Source organism: Mytilus trossulus, chromosome 3 (assembly GCF_036588685.1).
Source record: "Mytilus trossulus isolate FHL-02 chromosome 3, PNRI_Mtr1.1.1.hap1, whole genome shotgun sequence".
Classification (NCBI taxonomy): Eukaryota; Metazoa; Mollusca; class Bivalvia; order Mytilida; family Mytilidae; genus Mytilus; species Mytilus trossulus.
This window is the reverse complement of record NC_086375.1, coordinates 64,788,670-64,809,993: the sequence shown is the minus strand read 5'-3', so window position 1 is coordinate 64,809,993 and position 21,324 is coordinate 64,788,670. Positions and strand designations below refer to the sequence as shown.

General features: G+C 30.7%; 1 protein-coding gene across 1 annotated transcript in view; it reads right to left on the bottom strand.

Moving 5' to 3' along the window:
• Positions 1-21,324, bottom strand: part of LOC134712120 (inositol-tetrakisphosphate 1-kinase-like) — a 38,680-nt gene that overhangs the window by 15,017 nt on the left and 2,339 nt on the right. Inside the window, exons 2-7 of the mRNA XM_063573291.1 lie at positions 16,140-16,164; positions 8,733-8,858; positions 5,419-5,536; positions 4,713-4,811; positions 939-982; positions 300-459 (exon numbers count right to left, since the gene is read on the bottom strand). Of these exons, the coding sequence (XP_063429361.1) occupies positions 300-459; positions 939-982; positions 4,713-4,811; positions 5,419-5,536; positions 8,733-8,858; positions 16,140-16,164 (572 nt within the window). The remainder of the gene's footprint in view (positions 1-299; positions 460-938; positions 983-4,712; positions 4,812-5,418; positions 5,537-8,732; positions 8,859-16,139; positions 16,165-21,324) is intronic.

Genomic DNA, 21,324 nt, shown 5'->3' with positions numbered 1-21,324 from the left:
AACAGCCACACACACAGCTTTACCCACCCTCGCTTCAGTTTTTTAATGATCATATTGTCCTATTAGAATCGAAATAATTCATGGAAGCCATAGATTATTGAAAATTTACACATGGCCTGGGTCGTGATATTCGTTAATTTTATCCCTCGCTAACACTCAGGATAAAATTCAAATATCACGGCCCAGGCCATGTGTGAATTTCCAATAATCTATGACTTCCATGAATTATTTCTTAATTTACAGCCCCATTGTAAATAGTTGTAAAAAGTGTGAACATTTAACCTTAACTAAAACCTTACCCCTTGGTAACAAATTTTTGATTGATGGTCTTTCAACTATAAACTGCTGATCACCAATGATGAAAACTTTATATAGAACTGCACTGTGGTTAATGAAAGACTGGGCAACACATGGAGGCTGAATATCAGTTAAACCATAGTCATCAAATATAATTGACATCTGAAAGAAAACAGTATGTTAAAAAGTTTTATTTCATTTCAATTATAAAAATAACTTATCCAAGAAAGAAAAGTTGAAAACATTCATCTACAACTATTTGTTTCATTCTGCAACTATTTCCTTATACATGTATAATATCTCTGTGATCATCATATGTAAAAACTAAAAGTCTATATATATGTGCTTATGAAATCCGTGAGTTTTTAATACAACATGCACTATCGATGCAGATGGATTGGAAACGGAAACACTTCTTCTCTTTCACATACTGGGTTGAAAGACAAGGTGCTGTTGAAACAGAAAAAACATGATATTACTCACAACCTCCAATAACTTGAATCTCAGATAATTCAAGAAGTTAAGTCAGTTTAACTTATAAACATATCAAGTATTACAGTGTTCAAGCTTGAATCTCAGAAAGACTAAAATAAAAAAAGTATTCTGTTATAAAGGGTATATAGAATAGTATAGTATTATACCTGATGCGATTCTTTCTTCCCATGAGCAACTATAGGTTTGCATACTGAAAAAACAAAGGTAAATTGTGCATAAATGTTGTTGTTTTTTAATTTTCAAATTCTTGCATATGTTTGATGTTTTAAAAAAAAAGGTTTTTTTATAGTCTGAAGACAAATGATAATAATCTGTCAAATATTTTTAAGAAACGTTGAAAAATATTTTCCCATTCTCAAGAAAAGAAAAAAAATAGAGGCTCTAAAGAGATTGTGTTGGTCATATGAATCTATGTGGATTTTCAAAATTGAAGACTAGAATATAATTCAAAATAAGATCTCTGTTTTGTTGTTCTTTCTTCACAAACTGTTTAGACTCTGGGAAACTTACAGCTAGACATATGATATAATAAGTTATCTTTCGCCTCATGGTGTACTGGGGTACTTTAGGGTGTTAAAATACCCATATCTACAGATATAAATGTAGGTAACAAATTTATCCCCGGTCTTAGTCCGAATCGGACGGGTTTTATGGATATTCGGGTACAAAGTGTAACGTGAAAACAACGTTTTTTTCTTTATCTAAAAAAGTTTTATTGAAATTTGGAAATTTTACATATTTTTTACAGGGTGTAGGGTACTTCCTTTGATAGAACCCTACAGGTAGTCAAATATAAGAAGTATTTTTATACATAGACAGAGAAACTGGATTGAGTCAAATTTGGCACTCAATGTTGTGAAAGTTAAGTCATAGATGGTGTGATGTCAACGTGGCTCATTTGCATAGCTAGGTCAGTAGTCCCATTCTTTGAAAATGGGGGCAGTCAAGTGATGCATTTAATGAAATGAGTGTAAATGATCAGCATAACAGGACTAAATCCTTAATGAATTACATATTTAATTACAAACATCATGGATAATCTACAAAATTCAATATTTCACAAGGAGCAATCATAGAACTAAGGAAAACTTACTTGAAGTTCCCCGGGATAATGGTTAGCAACGTCCTGGATATGGGTTAGCAACACCCAGGGGCTATGAGTTTTGTAACGACGTGCGTTAACCAATCAAAATCCTAGATAAATACTATGCTGGGTATAAAATTATGTTGAAGATGTTGAAATCTAGATGTCTATTTTTTTCCCCTATTTGTTACAATGTAAATATGTTGGGCACTGTTTCAGAGATGTAAACTTTCAATCCAAGCTTTTTTTTATTTTATAATATAACAGGGTTCTGTAAACTTTATTGAATTCCTCAAACAAAATAAAAATAATAAATATTTGTTAAATTTTGTAGATTAATCAAAGAGATTTTCAAAAGTGTACTTGAAAATAACCTATAAAGCATGTCACTCTTACATTCTAGCATAACTTATATAGATAACCTATGTCACTTATGCATTTAAAACCCCCTAAAACTATTGATTCATCAATTGATTTATAACAGGACAGGATTTAAATGGCAAACATGTATAAATTAATACATTTTGAATATTTACTTATTGGTTTGTGACATTTATAGTCATTATCTCTAAACAGAAAGCAACTTTTGTAGTTCACCCACACTAAAATTTTGCACTTTTGTCCTGAATAAATTAAGTAAAAAAAATAGTCTAAGTACACAGTATGGTATATAGAGTGTGCAGGGAATTAAACTATCTGTATAAATGTATAATTCACAAAATCCTGTCCTCTTTACTGTGCATAATCAAAAGGCTTTGTTCTTTCTCGATACTAATTGCCAATTTTTTTTTACCCAATTGTTATTTAAATTCACCTATACAAACTGATCAACTGGTAAAACCTTGAACCTCATTGCTTCAGTATAGTTGTTAGTATGACCCAAGTGCAGTGTTACTTAAGTAACGCTCTAGTTATTCAATGTCTGTGTCATGAAATTGGAATAAAGTATTCAATTACTATGATACAAAGCACTGATTTAAAAAGGTCCGACTTGGATATGAAAATGTCTATTCATATGACATTTTATAAATAGTTACTCCTAAACATTGTTGGTCAATAACTTATTGCTTTGTTTTCTATATTTTTGAAGGTTAACATTTTATTTCAATGATATGAGATAAAACCGACAATTTATGAGAAATAAAATTAAAGTGAAAAGAAATAAAGTTGGAATGTGTTGATGGGACACAGATGATGCCTTGCTTGTATATAAAGTTATTAAGGTGCATAACGTGAGAATGATGCCACCAGAATTTAAAATTGAACTGTGATTTGTGGTATTAAGTATACCTACTGTATATAAGTTCAATAACATTTGGTTGAGGCAAACTAAGTTAGAGAACAGAAACCAATTTGGACGTACAGATAGACGGGTAACACTAAATGCCCCCTTCATAGAAATTGAATTTGTATCACAATTTTTAATTACGTCTTAAAAATATTTATCATCTTGACTGATGTACTCTTATAAAAATCATTAATATCACATTTCATATTTAAAACCTGAATGCTAACCTAAATTTATATTGACAAAAACTAAATCATTATCATTCAACCATGATACTGAAATCATTTCTGACATTTAATGAAGTTATGTTGATCCTACATCTCCTTCACACCCAACTATCAAAATGATTTTAATGTTTACCTTTATTTTCCAATCATAAATTTTAAAGCCCAAATAGAGATGGTACAATTAAGGGGTTAAATTTTTCCCTTAAAATCAAATGTTTTCAAATCTCCTCAATTGCAGAATTAGAATATATGTTTTTAATTTGGGAAATACATGAAAGATTTCAATTGGTCCAAAAGTAAGTAAAATTGGCCTATTTCTGGCAAAAATATTAAATAATCTGCCTGATGACATCTTGTTTGCCAGGGTCAAATTGTCTCTTTACACTTAAGCTAACATTTATATTTGCTGAAAGCTTTTTTCGTGAAGTTGATTCTTTTCTTAGTCAAAGAAGATATTTAACATGAACTTGGGAAGGGTCATATCTAACAGTACTCAGTGATTTACCAGTTTGCTTAATCTTAAACAATCTCAATAAATTTAAATGTTAACCTCAAACTTCAACTAAAACTTAAAATTATGGTCATTCAACTATTCAAAGTGAGACAACCATTTAGCTCTTCCTATAAAGAAAATATTGTTATCAAATATGAGAAAAATATTTTTCAAATTTAAAAAGGAGCAGTAAGGCCATACTGAAATGCCAATTTCTTGAATATGTCATGAATGTCAGAAAAAAAAACGTTTCAATTACCATGTTTACTACATAGAAATTTTACTGGTCATCACTGTTTAGTATCCAGCAGAAAATATTTATTGCATAGTCATTTCCATTGTAACCTTTTAATTAGATATATATGTTCTGCTTTTCACTAGACAGACATGCTAAGTCCAACTTATAAAGTGCAAAGTAACAGTTCTCAGAATGATATTTTAACCTATTCAGACACATTGTTATAACCATGAACCAAAAGGGTCTGTAAATTAGTACTTTTACTACAAAATCCTGAGTGCTTGGTACAGAATTGAAAGACTTTGGTTTGACCCAGACAGGTATCTTACCATTTGACATAACTCACACTCAATGTCAGCCTCCTATACCAAAGGACAATTGATACAGTATAACATATCTCTAAACTTACAAGTACAATAGAAAATTTATTAGTGAAGTGTAAATCATATATACATGGCCAAATATAAAATACTGGCTCATTTGCTTACAAAATTCTGATATAGACAGAACACTAAATGACCATGAGACTATGATGAGAGCCTTTTAGCTTATTTTTGTCGACCAAATGATAACCAAGACTACTGACTTACCAAAAGGATAGGTAACATTGGCTTCCCTTAACTTGTGTATGTTGCTCTGTGTATCAGCTGTAGTCAAATTTACAAAGGAAGGGGTAAAAACAGGAGAATCTGTAACAAAAACATACTCATTAATATCATGGAAAGGGTTAATTAACTACCAATAAAGGATCAGTGTGCTTGCTTGTTATAACAGTAAAATGTATTGGCAAACCTTTTGTTAATCTAACCAAACATGCAAAATAAAAGTTTTGGAACTATTCAGATACCCTCAATTCATGCGAATATTGGATATAACTTGATTGTCATTGGTTTATATCACACTTCATATGGCATTCAATATCATAGAAGCTAGTATAGCCGCCATGTCTTAGATATCGATTTTGAACAATGTGCTTTGCAGCTAGCCTATTAAAATGATGTCATGAGTAATGACACAATTTTGGATATTCTAGATAGCATGATTTTTTTTAGTCTACCTAGATTTATTTTGTGGCTAGACTAGTGTAATGTTCAGTAGTCAAAATCTATGTAGCCCTACGTAGCTGCTATAATATTGAACAAAACCCTGATATGCATACTTTTATTCACTATACCATATCACTTAATACACCTTTCCTACCATATATATATCAATACACCTACACCCAAATCTTCCATCTCCATAGACTACATCCTTCCAAACACTTACACTACTTCCTCCTTATAAGTTACTTACCAGAATCTAATAAATGGCACTGTAGTAACAACTGATACTGGTAATTTCTATCTAATAAGTGATTTATATGCTCAAACTTATCTACTATTATACAACTGGGATTCTTCTCAATGTAATCCTGTCAAAAAGGAAAAAAGTAAATGTAAGAGAGTAATTTAATAAAATTTATATCTAAATCACAGTCATTTTTTATCTTGAAAATTCTTTTTTACATAATTACACACTAGGCCACATTACTTTTGCAGTCTCTTGAGCCAATCAAGGGATAAAGGAATAGGTCCGGTAAGGACCAATTTTGGCCTCAAATTTCAGGTTCATCAGATGAAAGATTTTGACCACTTTTTATACACTTGTCAAAAATGAAAGTGGCCCCATCCGTATTCATCCTCAACCATTAGATATGTTATGTATAATCATAAAATACAACTTACATTTAAATATTAAGGATGCACACTTTGGTTTTACACGAAAACTGTCTAAAATTTAACTAAAATGATAGAATTGTGAAGTTTTCAGTAATTAAGCATGACTTAATGGTGCTAGGACATGTACCCACTATATGGGCATTGTATTGTAAAAAACAGACTATATTTATGTAGCAGAAGCATTCTACTGTGCAATAAATAACTAAAAGTTCACATTTTAACAATTTTGTAAAACTTCTATATTTTTGGGCCAAAAATGGTTCTTATTAGACCTACTCCTTTGTTTCACCATTGCCCACAATATAGTAATACTTTTGTGCATATTCTTTTTACAAATGATGCATGTCAAATACATAGCAAATTTGTGATAAATAGGTAGACAATTCAAACTTTTAAAAACCTAACAATAATGAAAATAATTTTCAATCTTTTTCCTACTTTATACGACACTAGCCAATTTTGATATATAATTGTTAGTGCTGATAGCCTTTGTGTAAGTTATGTTCAAATACTGTTGAGTAAACAATATTCTATATTTAGGTTCACAGACAGGCTTTTCAAAAAGAAATTCATTAAGAAAACGATATGTCATTCTATCTTTTTTTGCCATTTAAATCTAAAGGTATTGTGTACAAATCTTTCTTAATTTTATCAAATTTATGTTTTTAATATATGTGTGCGTATTCCCTATGTAGGAACTTTTGTACATCATGTCAATGGTAATGATCACAAACCTAATACATGATCACAGTACATTCCAATTACTTTTATAACAGAACTTCAACATTGATTTAAAGACATATTACCAATTTTGGACAAACTTATTATAATATGTGCATTTCAAAAGTTAATCAATTGATTTAAATGTTTCATTATTCAATAGCTACATATTTATAGAAAGAGACCTTGAAATGGAAATAACAATGTGACTTGTATTTACATTAATAGTAAATGATGGAAGCAAAAACTGTTGCAAACACTGAAACGTCTTTCACTTTAGGTTTGATGCATAAATGGAAGTTCACTATGCAAGGGGAAATCTTTCAAACGTACGAGTTATGAAGTAGGCTGACAAGCTGTGTCAGATGTTGGCCCACAGGACGATATGTAATCATACAAAAACATTCCGTCTCCGAGTAGACTCTTGCTCCTCATTGATGTATGCTTGACAGAGATATACCTAATACTTGTACTTGTATTAATTTCAAAATCCTCCACATAAAATACTCAGGGCTCCAAACTATGACCTTCCTCATCGACCAAATCATCAATACCATTTAGATGTGAAATTGGTCACTACTGAAATTATTCTCCATTATTTAAAGCTGTAGGGGGATGTATAGTTGTTAACTTTTGCACCATTTGATCTCTGGAGGAGAGTTGTCTCTTTGGCAATCATATCACATCTTCTCACTTTTATGTTGTTTTGGACCTTTATTACATGTACAAGCACATAAAATCAGCAAACAAAGTTCTTAAATGTGTCTTTATATCATCAAATCTCCAATTTTATAATCTATAGATTTTTTTTCTATACTATATAATGTTGATACACAAGTTTCTGTTTCTAGTGCTATGATTAGTATAAACTATTCATATGGTAACCAACTTTGTTTTTGGTGTATATATTCATAGATTTTTATTCCATATTTACTTAAGGGAATTAACATTGGAGAAAAACAAATATATCCCGTCAATACCATCTAATGAAGATGATATATTGATCCACTATCTATTAGCTTGATAAAAAAAACACCTCCTAATATATGATTTATTTACAATTTTGATTTATATTGTTGCAATTGTCATATTCATTTAATTAAAACTCACTGAAGCTTAAGGAAACATATTAGTTAATTAAAATTATTTCGGCTGATTCTCTTTTACTTGACATAATAATAGAATTAATTGTGTTTCTAAGATACCATTGGACAGACAGTGTCATATAAAACACAGAATATAATTAACTTGGGTTTCCTGCCCTTGATTTCTAGGAGTATGCCAAATATTTGCCAAAATGCCAATCAACAAATAATCATTACTTTCCAAAAAGAAAAAGAAATTTTCAATTTTGATTGGCATAAATCAATCGTTGAGGGTCTGTTCTTATCAGTCATGAATCTATCAAATGTATATAGCTGAGGATTTTTGTTCGAAACTCAAAATGAATTTTCAAAAATTAAACATTATCATTCACTTAATTATAAAACTGATAAATGCATCAACAGTATATCAATTATATAAATGTAGGTTTTATAATAATATAACAACAGCCACAATACATGTACCTATAGTTATTATTACATTTGTTTTAAAAGCACACCTCATTTCACTTAATTTTGTTACTGGCATGGTTTCAAGGTAATTTATTTCACATGCCCAGATAACCTGTAAATTCAATTTACATTTTAAACAATTGTCAGTTAAATTATTCACATGTATGTTTGTCGATGATTGTTTATTTCTAAAACTAAAACAAACAGTGGAATATAGCTGCAGTTAACAATGCAATTTATTTTGTTTAAAGAGTTGATCCAAAACAAATAAGTTCCAGTAATGTACTTCTTGTTAAATCCAGACATATCCATGGATACTGGTAGTTATTACCATTAGAATTGAGAATTGAATTAGGAAATTCTTCAAAGAGGCAACAACCCAACCAGAACAGCAGAAAACAGCCCAATGCAGCCAGAAAATCCAGCACCAAGAAGCAAGTTTTCAGTTGGCCTGATTGTTGGATTTTTTTATTTTCAAAAACATTTGAATATCACTGGTTAATTCTTCATTCAAATTTGTCACAAATATTTCTATACCTGAATAATTGGGACATAGCTCTTTTAGTCCTATCTCTATCTATAACTTCTTTTGTACAAACTGAATCATACCCACCTTTATATTATTTATTTGACACTCAGCAGTAAGGTCCCCATCTTTGGCAGCTACCATCAACCCCGTACATTTATGTAGAATCAAATCAAATGGTCCCTGCTCTGTTAGTGGCTGGTCTATATCAAACTAAAGTAATATAAGACCATAATATTTAGTTTAATGTAAAATTTACGCATTTGAACTCTGGTTGCAGCTAATCAATCATTAAAGCTGAAATGAAAACTTTTCTTCTTCATTCAATCCTCAACAAAGTACCTTGAAACATGGTTGTCATTTGTATTATTCTAACAAAAACTTATAGATAAATGAAATGAAAAATGTGCATGAAATCAAGTAAATGATTCACTTAGAGAATATTCCTTTTTAAAATAAAAGTCAAGTCATTTAAGGACATTACACCATCCATTTTCTTCCATTTATTTTCTTGTAGATCTTGTTTTGCTGATTCTATTTACTTGTATGTATCATAGTTTTCATTTCAAGATTATTGAGGAAAAAAATTACAAAAATGTCATTGAAGGAAAGTGACTTCCATTATAGGTTGATCAATTAAAATTACATTCCGTTCATTTATTTAGTAAAATCTATTTTATTGCTCATTTCAGTTATTTACAGTTTCTATCCAACCATTTTAATTCTCAAGACAACCAAACATATAACATACAAAAAACCTGGGAAGAAATGTTGATTGAAGGCCAGGGCATTAACTCATACAAGGAGTTGATTATCAATTTACTGCAGAGCCCTGTATCTCTCTGGTTAAAAATGGCAGCCTTTATGATAAACTTTTGAGTCCACAAGCCCGTCAGCGCAGTTTTTTCAAAAAAATTAAATATTAGTTGAATTCTGTTAACTTGTAGATAAAAATTTTACAGGCCAATGCATTAGGACTTTTTATTAAGTGTGAAGACTGAAATAGTCATAGTTTTCATCATTTATACCAGCTAAAAAAAGAAATTTGCCCTCTTTATACAGGGATAGAGTTGAATATAACTTTTATCTTTTCGTTGAATGTAGGAAATACATTATAAACAGTAATCTACGTTTTACAGTGACTATTCTGTATTACATATAATACAAAGGTCTGAACAAGAAAAAGTTTCATTTTGAAAATAGTGATACTGATATATGTTTGTTGTGGCGAATAAATGATACATTTCATTCAAACTTATTGTTCTATTTTGTAATTAAGAATTGAATGCTTCTTTTTGTAAATTTATTGGGTGGTAAAAGCGTTGACCGAAGTACATTTTGTATGAAACGCGGAAGCGCTTCATTCTAAAAATGTACGCACGGTCAACGCTTTTACAACCCTATAAAGTTTCAAAAAGAAGTATTCAATACTTATAATTACATTTTTTTAGCTAAAATCATGAAAACACGATTTTTATCCAGTTTTATTTAATTCACCTGTGCACTTTTTTGTGGGACCTCGTGTCATCATGCATGATAAATGTTATTGTCTGATGCAATTATTTACGGAATAACATGTTAGCCAATCAGAATAACGTATTATAATGAAACTTACATCTAATGTAATTATTAGAATATGAATAACGATATCTGATTGGTGAGAAAATATGTGTATTCATTTTTATATTGTCTTTTGTAAACACCATTTGAATCATTCCTAGGTCATGTATGTTAGAATGTTCACCAATAAACTATTTGATTTGATTTATGTACAAGGACAAATTTTATCAGAGGAGCATAAAAAGCAGACATGCTACATGTACTGTTAGAGGCACATTCAATTTACATATTCTTGTACTGGAGTTATCTAGTTTGTTCTGGTGTGTTTTTATATCAACTGAATAACAAATTCTTTGTATCCATAATAAATTTTATTTGTCATATGACCAAATATACTACTGATCTATGACTAAAGATCAAAACCTATCTACTACAAACTACTTATGATCGAAAAAAATCAATAAATATATTTATAAATTCCAATTTAGTGTCATTTAATACCTATGTATTATGTATACTAATTAGAGAACCTTATAAAAGATGATTAAGTCAAGTGATCAAAATAATATAACAGGAACTTGTTATTTGTCTTATTTATAGATAAACATATTAAAATGCTATCATCAACTTAAAAAATAGATATAGGTCATCACCTTTTAAACCTTGAATTTGCAGAAAGTGTGGATATTTATACCAACTGTTGCCAAAATAAGATGATTGTCTGGCCTTGATCTTCACTCAACAACAAAACACTCTATATAGATACTGACTTAAATTATGCACCTCTCATTGTTACTGTAGCACTTCATAAAAGCATTTAAATATGATGTATTATACTATCTGACTAAATTATGTTCTCTGACATGCTGGGTGGAGGCTTCTGACATTATCTTAAAAAGAACAAATGATCAGAGAATATGACTCGCTCATGAATGTACAATAGTTATTGTGTATCAATTACTAGTAATATCTTGTACTTGTATAATCTTTAATTTAATTAGTCACAAGATTGAAAATAACCTATAAATTACAAAATCTCATGCTTTATAGATGACTCATATTTGGTTGTCTTACTTACGATAGCAAAAAATATGTACATTATTCAATTGTATGACAAGTCCTAAGTGAGCCTCACCTTAAATTACAACCCCTGATCCAGAAATGTTTGTGTCTAGGGGTTCAATTTAAATCATAACATATTTTGGTTTAAAAAACATTTTAAATCCTAATAGGTGGCCAAGGTTATCCTTATGTTTTCAGACCATAAAAGTAACAAAGTCATATAAGTTTGACAATATCTCCAAAACATTTGGTACTGTTATAGACCCATATGAAAACATTTGTTTTTGAAGAATTCAGGCTTTTATCTGTTTAAGGCGAAGTGTACGTAATTGCACGCCCCTAGCGGAATATGGGATTAATAACGTTCGACGTTAGTTACGCAAGTTATCTCCCTTACTCCAAGAAAGGACATACGAAAAAAGAGAAAATATTTCGTGCGGTCTATCATAAATCCAACAAGCATGCCCGTGGTGTCTTAAAAAAACCTAATCATGAGAAATTATCTGAATTACTCCAGTTAGAAATCAAAGCATTCTATTGTTTCTTCGGCAGCCTGATTTTAATACCAGTTGATTTTTTTTTTAGAGGGACATGAAAGGCATTTCGTGTAAAACTTATGATATCAACAGATAAAAACGCCTCACAACAGAATTATAAATAAATAAACATGTGACGATTTTACTTCTATTGATATCAAATTAATTAAAATGAAACCTGAATTGACCCAACAATATCGTTTTAAAAGCCGTAATTTGAACGAAAACACACAGTTCTCAACATAAAGTTTTAGGTAACCGAACAATTAATGAACGACATGTGAAATTAATTATTAGATTAAAAAAACGTTGACATGTTCGTATTTTGTGCAAATGAAAATTTTAGGACATGTTTTATATCCATTTAGAAAGTAAGACGATACCAAGAGAATATAATTTGACCACTAATCTAGGGCAACACTTACAAGTGGGAAGAACAAAGACGAAAATTAACAAATTAGGCCCCCAAAAAATACTCATAGTAAACTAAAAAGTGATCACTCTAAAGATTTATCTTAGAATAAGTAAAAACTATGTCATTCAACTTCCAGTTTTCAACTTTTTCCACATGTGCAGAAAATATACAGGTGTCTTCTATTCCGTCTGAAATTTATGGGAAAACTGAATCTAAATTTAGAACCAAATTGAAATTGAAAGTACAAATACACATGATTCATGTATGATAAAAAATATAAGACGTCATTTCTTCTTTTTCAAATTCCAATTTCGAAGAGATAGCAACATTTGTTTTCTTTTATTGTGCCTGTATGCATCATTTCAAATTAGAGAAAAAAATGTAATTTTGAAGTAACGTTTTATTCCCAAGTCTCAATTCAAGATTGTGAATGAGTAGAATATATCATTCAGTTAAAGAAAAAAGGTCAGGAAAGTTTTGTGGCACTTGTAACTGTAATTTAATGTTTAGTGGAATGAGAGGTGAAATGAGTTCAGACTTTTAATACATTTCAATAGCATTTTAAAGATTTGTTTTTGAATTTAACGGAAGTTTACTGAAAGGGATGCTTAAACGACCTCAATGATTATCCAGAAAGATCTCGCACTCGGTCAGCTCTATGCTTTCACTTAGTTCATAAAAATAGATCATAATACCAGAATTGAGAAGCCTGTGGTGTACTAGCAGGGGCGGATACAGCCATTTAAAAAAAGGGGGTCCCAACCCAGGACAAAGGGGGGTTCCAACTATATGTCCCCATTCAAATGCATTGATTGGCCCAAAAAAAGGGGGGGCAACTCCCGTAAGGATTTGTCAATTACTTGTCCAATAATGTAAGAATTTGGAGTTTCATATCATTTACATTCAACGTTTTTATAGGATATTACTTTTTTTATTATTAAAGTTGATCCCCCCCCAAAAAAAAAAAATGTATCCGATAAAAATCGTTGAATGTAAATCATTTTAAACTCCAAAGTTTTGTATTATTGGACTAATAGTTTACTGGTTGTTATTCACTTTGGTTCAAGTCTGTCACTTCACAACATGGTATTTGTTTTTTGTAACTATCTTTTTCATGAATAAGGCTGTTGATTTTATCGTTGGAAATTTTGTGCATTTTTCATATCGTGGTTTTTGTGGCCCACAAATTATTTTTTTGTCCCTTTAATTGTTGAAAAGAGTTTGGTTGTTAATAGTTATTGCTTACATCGACTTCATTTAACCAGTGGCGGGTAGTTGACTCATTGGATGTCATACCACATCTCCTTATTGTTTTATATGATATAAATAGAAAAGCTATGCATTTGCATTATGCAGAGGCTATATTCGTACGGCACTTCGCTAGGTAAACCTGTGTAGCAATAGGCAAGACAGTATGAATAATCTCCGTACATTACACTAAAGGCAGAACATTTTAAAGCCACGGATGTATTAGAACTAAAATAGTTGAAGTATGCATTATGCTTATTATTTAAATCCATGTTACCCCAAGGTTGACTGGGGAAACGAAATATGGTCGCTTGGTCTTCTCCCGACCGGCAGTAAAACATTTGCCGAAGAGGAGCGTCCGTTTGGCTGTGCAGGATTTATTAGGCTTGCAGTCACGTCCGGTCGGAATGGGAACGTTAAATCCGATACCTCGTGTAAAGAGAATGCCACACTCTATGCCCGTTAAAAACCATTGCAACAACTATAATTTAAGGGTTGAGTATGTGGACTGTTGCACGCGGCAAAATTTCTGTCCCTATCCAATATATTACCCTCATTTTCTAGTGGCACTCCAAATTTTCTAGACCATCATCCCGGATGGCCTCTATTATGAACAAAACTTCCAATTGTATTTATTATTAACTTGTTCTCGTCCTGAACATGCATGACATATTTGCCATTGGACGTTAAGCAACCAACAATCAATCAATCAATTTGTGGATTTTTAACAAATAATGCATGGACCAAACAAATATTTTCTTATGTTACTGAAACTTCATTCAGCAAACATTACAACATGCTTTGTCATTTAGTTAAAGAAAAGGGAAAGTGATCGAGATTGGAAATTTGGTAAATGTTTTGGCAGAGACGCGTCTTGAGCATGTGTGTAAACATGACTTATGAAATAGGCTTATGATGTAGACTATATTGTGTGCAAATCCTCAGATTAACAACATGCAGAAATGACGAACATGAAAATATGCAGAAAATAGGTCTACTTTTTTAAATACAAGCATGCAGAAGTAAGATAAAAAACGAGGTGTATACCCGATCTTAGTATTAAAGCCGATCAATTCATTCTGACAAAACTGTGTTAACCGAGGCAAATTCAAGCTCGATATTTGATTCATAAAAGAATTAAACAATCCATGCCAGCATTAAAAAAGGTTTGGAAATCACTCTAATAAAGAAAAGATGAAATTAGAGTCTACGGTAAATTTCTTTCATTTGCGGTAAATTAATTTACAAACTTGCATTTTCTTTTGCGACAGAAATATTCTTTAAAATTAGTTAGTTTATTTCCTTATCAATTTATAGCCTTAGATCATTTGTGATACATAGGAAGATGTGTAATACACACGCACGCCATTGCTACGACATTGTACGGTATAATAGAGTTTCGACGTAGAAGTTGTGGCGACGTTACTGCAGACAATGACGTCGCCAGATAATTTTAATGTTCCGGTCAAAAAACTAAACTTCGACAGAGAGTAGCGTAAAAACTAATACGGTTGCTAAGGACTTTCTTTGCACCGATGGATTCGTCTTTCATTTTTAAATTGTATATCAATTTTAGAAAAAAATCCATTGTCCAACAAAATAGAAAATCTTGATAATGTTATAATATCTGCTAATTTTGGATGATTTTCCCTATATATCCTTTGCAATTTTGGTGTATCATGTAGTTAATTTCAACGGCTCGTATCTCAAAAACGAAAACGGTTACCCCCTTTTTTTATTTCATTTTCTGGTGTAATTTTACAAGCAGAATTCGTATGTGAAATTTTTAAAAAATCCATTGTGTAGTTTAATTACGTACACTTCGCCTTATGAACCTATATGGTGTGAATTTTTTGATTTTGTATAATAAAGTTTAAATATTTGCCCTATTCCTATTCAAATTTCCAAAATTACTTTATGATTAATAATTTATAATTTATAAATGTCTATAATTGTGAGATTTCTTTTAAGCATCATTGGAAACCTATGTGGTATGCCTCTATGCATGATCTTATTCAAAAGAAGGGTCAACTGCAATTCCAATATACATGTAGATATACAGTAGATATGACAGAGCTAAAGGTTAGATAATGAGTACAACACAATGTATATGTTATACATGTATATAGAAATAAGAATATGTGGTATGATTGCCAATGACACAACTCTCAACAAGAGACCAATTGACAATACCGCATAGTCAGCTATATCAGTTATGTCAAGTGAGTTGATAATATTACACAAAATTTCCCTCACATATAGTTCCATCAAATTGTTATATGACAAGTAATATCTCTCTAGTCAATGAAATGCAAATATTACAAAAAAAATATGAATAAAAAGTAGTTGTATGCATTTAAGGAATGTATATAAACAAATGTATAAAACATGTAAGAATCCAGATAAAAGACAACTAAGTCAGAGTAAATATTTTATTGAGATATTTGTCAAATGTCAATGAGCAGCACACTACTTTATCTGAATAAATGAGCATTCAGTTTTCCCCAGAAAGTGATACATGGCCTGTGAAATTAATAACACTTTTAATTCTATATCTACTATTTATGATCATGATGATGAAAATTTCCTCGTGAGAGTATATATAATAAAAGGTTATATAAGTCTACACAAAAATAGCAATCCTATAAACGATAAAGAAGATTATTTACTTACTTTTACAAGATCTATACCAGCATTTCTGAAGAAAAAAAAGAAAAACATATATATTCAATGAAAAAAACTTAAATCTTTTATTTTATATGGTGTGATTTGAACACCTAAATGTAACATAAACTTTTTTTAACCTATCATAGATACTGTGGATTCATTTTTATTCATTGCATGCCAATTTTCGAGGCTTTCATGGGTACAGGTGAACCATGAAGTTAAATGTTCAACGAATAACAAATTTGGTACCCACAAAAATTAAATGAATCCACAGTACACAATAATATGTCTTATTTTCATATAAACAGGTTTCTGATGTCAAGATATAGACAGAACTTTTTAAATGTATTAAACAATTACAATGTACTTGTATTTGACCTAATGTTCTTGTTCTAGATAAAGGGACAATGTTGTTTGGGCATTAAGTCATCAAAAATATTCTTGAGCAAAAGAATTTGTTCAGTAGTTTTAGAGGGGATGATTTTGAGCAGAAAAACATGACTTAGACCATGTTGACTCTGGTAAAAAAAGAACAATCTTTCCTGAGATTGATCTTTCAAAGATAGATATTTTGTCTAATGTAAATGGGAAGATCGATCTTCAATCTCACTTGAAAATCCCACCTAAAGGAGAGGTTTTTAAGAGATTGATCTTTCTTCAAGTGTTAAAACACTTAGATCAATCATCATATCCTTCTAAAGTGAAAACCTTATATTGAGATATGATAATTCTGTGCATGGTCAACTTGCAATATCCTCATAAATATCTGTATCCTGGAGTTTTATTCATATTTTCTAATAATTTGACAGAATGTCATAAATGTGAGGATAAGACAAGTAAATAAAACCATATTCCAACATTTTTTGAATCATTGTTTTAAAGGGGCATTAGCTGTCAAATTCACGTTTAATAATTTGATTTAAATTCTGACATTTGAGTTATAACATACTAAAACATATATACTGTATCCAAGTAATAAAAAGTATAAAATAAACAATTTATGATGGATGGGCTCAATAATATGTAATTTAGTCTAGACACCTAGGCCATCAAATGATCATTTTACTCTAGAGGTGACCACAGAAGACTGCTGACAGCCAAATAACCATACATGTACATATAGATATAAATGGATACATTGTAGCGAACTCATACAATTGGACTTTTCTAGGTCTGTTTGATTTCACATTTTTTCAGGTAACGAATATAAGTTAAACATTTTTTACCTGCATTATAATGAGTTATCATGGATCTAATCAGTCAATCAAGTAGTTAACCCTTATTTCAATTTCAGTGTCGACATTCTATTCCTTTTAATACATGTAACTGATCATTGGTGAACATGCTTAATTCATGCTACTCTAGCTATGGGGTTGAATTGAGGGTCCTATGAAAAGGGATTCAGTGATGTCAAATTATTCATCAGCAATGTTTCTTTATAGCTTATATTGACAAAATTGAACCGAACTGGCTACTAAAGGTTGCATTTCTGTAAATATTGACAATGCAATTTCCCATAGGAACTCCTTTTTCGGCTAAAACTGTACCACTTTTACTATGAAGTTTTGAATAATTATCCTAGAATTGAAAGTCCATATGCACTACACTTTTGTTCAAAGGTCAAAATATAGGGCTGTGCGGCATATTTTCAACATTTATATGCCCGGAATTTCTCACAGTTTAAACTAACATTTATTTTCTTAGCTACCCCCACCTTGAATAAAAGGTTACCACAGATTTCAATATAAACAAATTGCACATGTATATTTACTGGTAACATTTCCAAGTTAATTATGTCTCTATGGGATATGGAACACAGAGATCATAACTGGGAACCAGTATGTAAACAAAATTAATTTTCTATGAATATTCTAAATTTCCAAAAAGAGGCATGGTTTGAGAAACAGCTGTATTTACAAAGTGCAACCTACATGTATATAAAAGCATATTATTATTTCACTTCGTTACTTTCATTAAATAAAGATAAAACAACAAAAAATCATATTTAAATATTTTTTGTATCTCTTATTCTTAAGGGAGTTCGCTTCTCAGTTTCAAAATTAACTTTTCAAAACACTAGTTTATATTGATAGAGGATTAATTAAGGAATCAAAAGAGCAAAAAAAATATACAGGTCACTGTGCTTGTTTTCGATGATATAATCCATTGAAACTTTGGCGGGAAAATATTCTCTCTTGACTTTTCATAGAACTATCATTGACAATTTTAAGTACTCAAAAACTATTAAAAAATAATTAAAATTTTATATAAGACTTTAACATATATGGCTTATCATTATACATGTAAAAGATTTACATAAAGAAAAATGGGGGTCACCGGTCACTTTTTTCAAGGCATTCAAACGGATAAAACCAGAGGATTAAAAAAATCTGACAAAAAATCTAAAACATGACAAGCCAGCTGCCTTAACTTATGCCCCTTTAAATATATATAGACAACTGTTATAGTTTAACCAAAAAGATATCTTGTGTGTTTTGTATCATAAATGTTATAGGATTATCAAAAAGTACCACCATACATGCACTCATCTTTAGGTACCATATACATTGTAACTTATACAATTTAAACCCCTGAAAGATATAATCACACCAATATACATGTATGTTGCCACATCATGTCTGTCAGATGGAATGTTTGATAACATTCCTAGTTATAATACATGTAGTACTGTACATGTACAATGGACTGGTACAAAAAAGGTATATGATGTACATGTAGACTGTCCTATACATGAATTGATTTGATTTTTGGTGTTTTAATGCCACTTTTAAGCACCGCTTCTGGACTATTTAGTTTTCAGCTTTTATTGGTGGAGGAAGCCAGAGTGTCACTGTCCTATTCAATAAATTCTGTGAAATCTAGATAATTTAAATTACATTGGTCAATGATCATGATGGCTTTAACTTCTTGTCAAACAACATAACTGACCTAATCTAAAGTGACATGTAAACATAAGATACAAATTTTCCTTTTATAAGGCCTAAATCTTTCTTTACACTGCTAGACCCTAGAGAGTAAACTTAATAGACAGAGATTTTATATGGCCTAAATCTTTCTTTACACTGCTAGACCCTAGAGAGTAAACTTAATAGACAGAGATTTTATATAGCCTAAATCTTTCTTTACACTGCTAGACCCTAGAGAGTAAACTTAAAAGACAGAGATTTTATATGGCCTAAATCTTTCTTTAAACTGCTAGACCCTAGAGGGTAAACTTAATAGACAGAGATTTTATAAGGCCTAAATCTTTCTTTACACTGCTAGACCATAGAGAATAAACTTAATAGACAGAGATTTTATATGACCTAAATCTTTCTTTACACTGCTAGACCCTAGAGAGTTAACTTGATAGACAGAGATTTTGTATGGCCTAAATCTTTCTTTACACTGCTAGACCATAGAGAATAAACTTGATAGACAGAGATTTTATATGGCCTAAATCTTTCTTTACACTGCTAGACCCTAGAGAGTAAACTTAATAGACAGAGATTTTATATGGCCTAAAGCTTTCTTTACACTGCTAGACCATAAAGAATAAACTTAATAGACAGAGATTTTATATGGCCTAAATCTTTCTTTACACTGCTAGACCATAGAGAGTAAACTTAATAGACAGAGATTTTATAAGGCCTAAATCTTTCTTTACACTGCTAGACCATAGAGAGATAACTTAATAGACAGAGATTTTATAAGGCCTAAATCTTTCTTTACACTGCTAGACCCTAGAGAGTAAACTTAATAGACAGAGATTTTGTGAGGCCTAAATCTTTCTTTAAACTGCTAGACCCTAGAGAGTAAACTTAATAGACAGAGATTTTATAAGGCCTAAATCTTTCTTTACACTGCTAGACCCTAGAGAGTAAACTTAATAGACAGAGATTTTATAAGGCCTAAATCTTTCTTTACACTGCTAGACCATAGAGAGTAAACTTAATAGACAGAGATTTTATATGGCCTAAATCTTTCTTTACACTGCTAGACCCTAGAGAGTAAACTTAATAGACAGATTTTATAAGGCCTAAATCTTTCTTTACACTGCTAGACCCTAGAGAGTAAACTTAATAGACAGAGATTTTGTGAGGCCTAAATCTTTCTTTAAACTGCTAGATCCTAGAGAGTAAACTTAATAGACAGAGATTTTATAAGGCCTAAATCTTTCTTTACACTGCTAGACCCTAGAGAGTAAACTTAATAGACAGAGATTTTATAAGGCCTAAATCTTTCTTTACACTGCTAAACCATAGAGAGTAAACTTAATAGACAGAGATTTTGTAAGGCCTAAATCTTTCTTTAAACTGCTAGACCCTAGAGAGATAACTTAAAAGACAGAGATTTTGTAAGGGAACTGTAATCTCCATTCAACAGGCATGGCAGATCGCCCAAGTTCAATATATATAATAAACTCTGATCACAAACTGAAGTTATACCAGAATCATAAGTTTTCAATGTTTTAAATACATTTTTGTTTGTACATGTATAACTGTTTAATGGCAGTTTTGAAATAAATTTATTTTGTTTATAACCTTATTTAGAGATTTGAGAACTGTATACAGGGATACATGTACTTTAAAATATATTTAAACCATGTTTATGCTTGGATAAACACTGAAGTTTCCTCATAGAAAATTTAATCTTTAACTTTAAAGGCTTATTACCGTATGTTGTCATCACTCCCATTCAACTGAGAAAAATAATACCTGGTAAATCAGGTTAAAAAAAACATATAATTATCTTCTTAGTTTAAAAAATATAACACCACTAGATCACTTTATAAACAGATTTGTCTACATCACAAAAATGTAAAGTTAGTGACTATGAAAGGGTTCAGAAAAGAATAACATTTAACCCATATTTTGAACCCAAACTTGAAATATTTCTGTGGGATTTTCTTTATATACATGTAGACCTTTTGTTTCTCTTTCAATTATCCAGTATCCTACATCATGTACATGTACATGTTTAATATCTGTATTAACTTAGTTATTTCTTTGTTGAAGACAGAAATTCACTTAAAAAAAATCTTATACTTCCACTATAAAATTACATGCATTTTTTCTCTCTCAAAATCTAAATAAGTAAGACCATACATTTTAAGATCAATTCACCAACAAAAATTGCAAATTTTTCATTAGTAGATATTAAATAATTCAGTTATATCAACTGTCCTAGA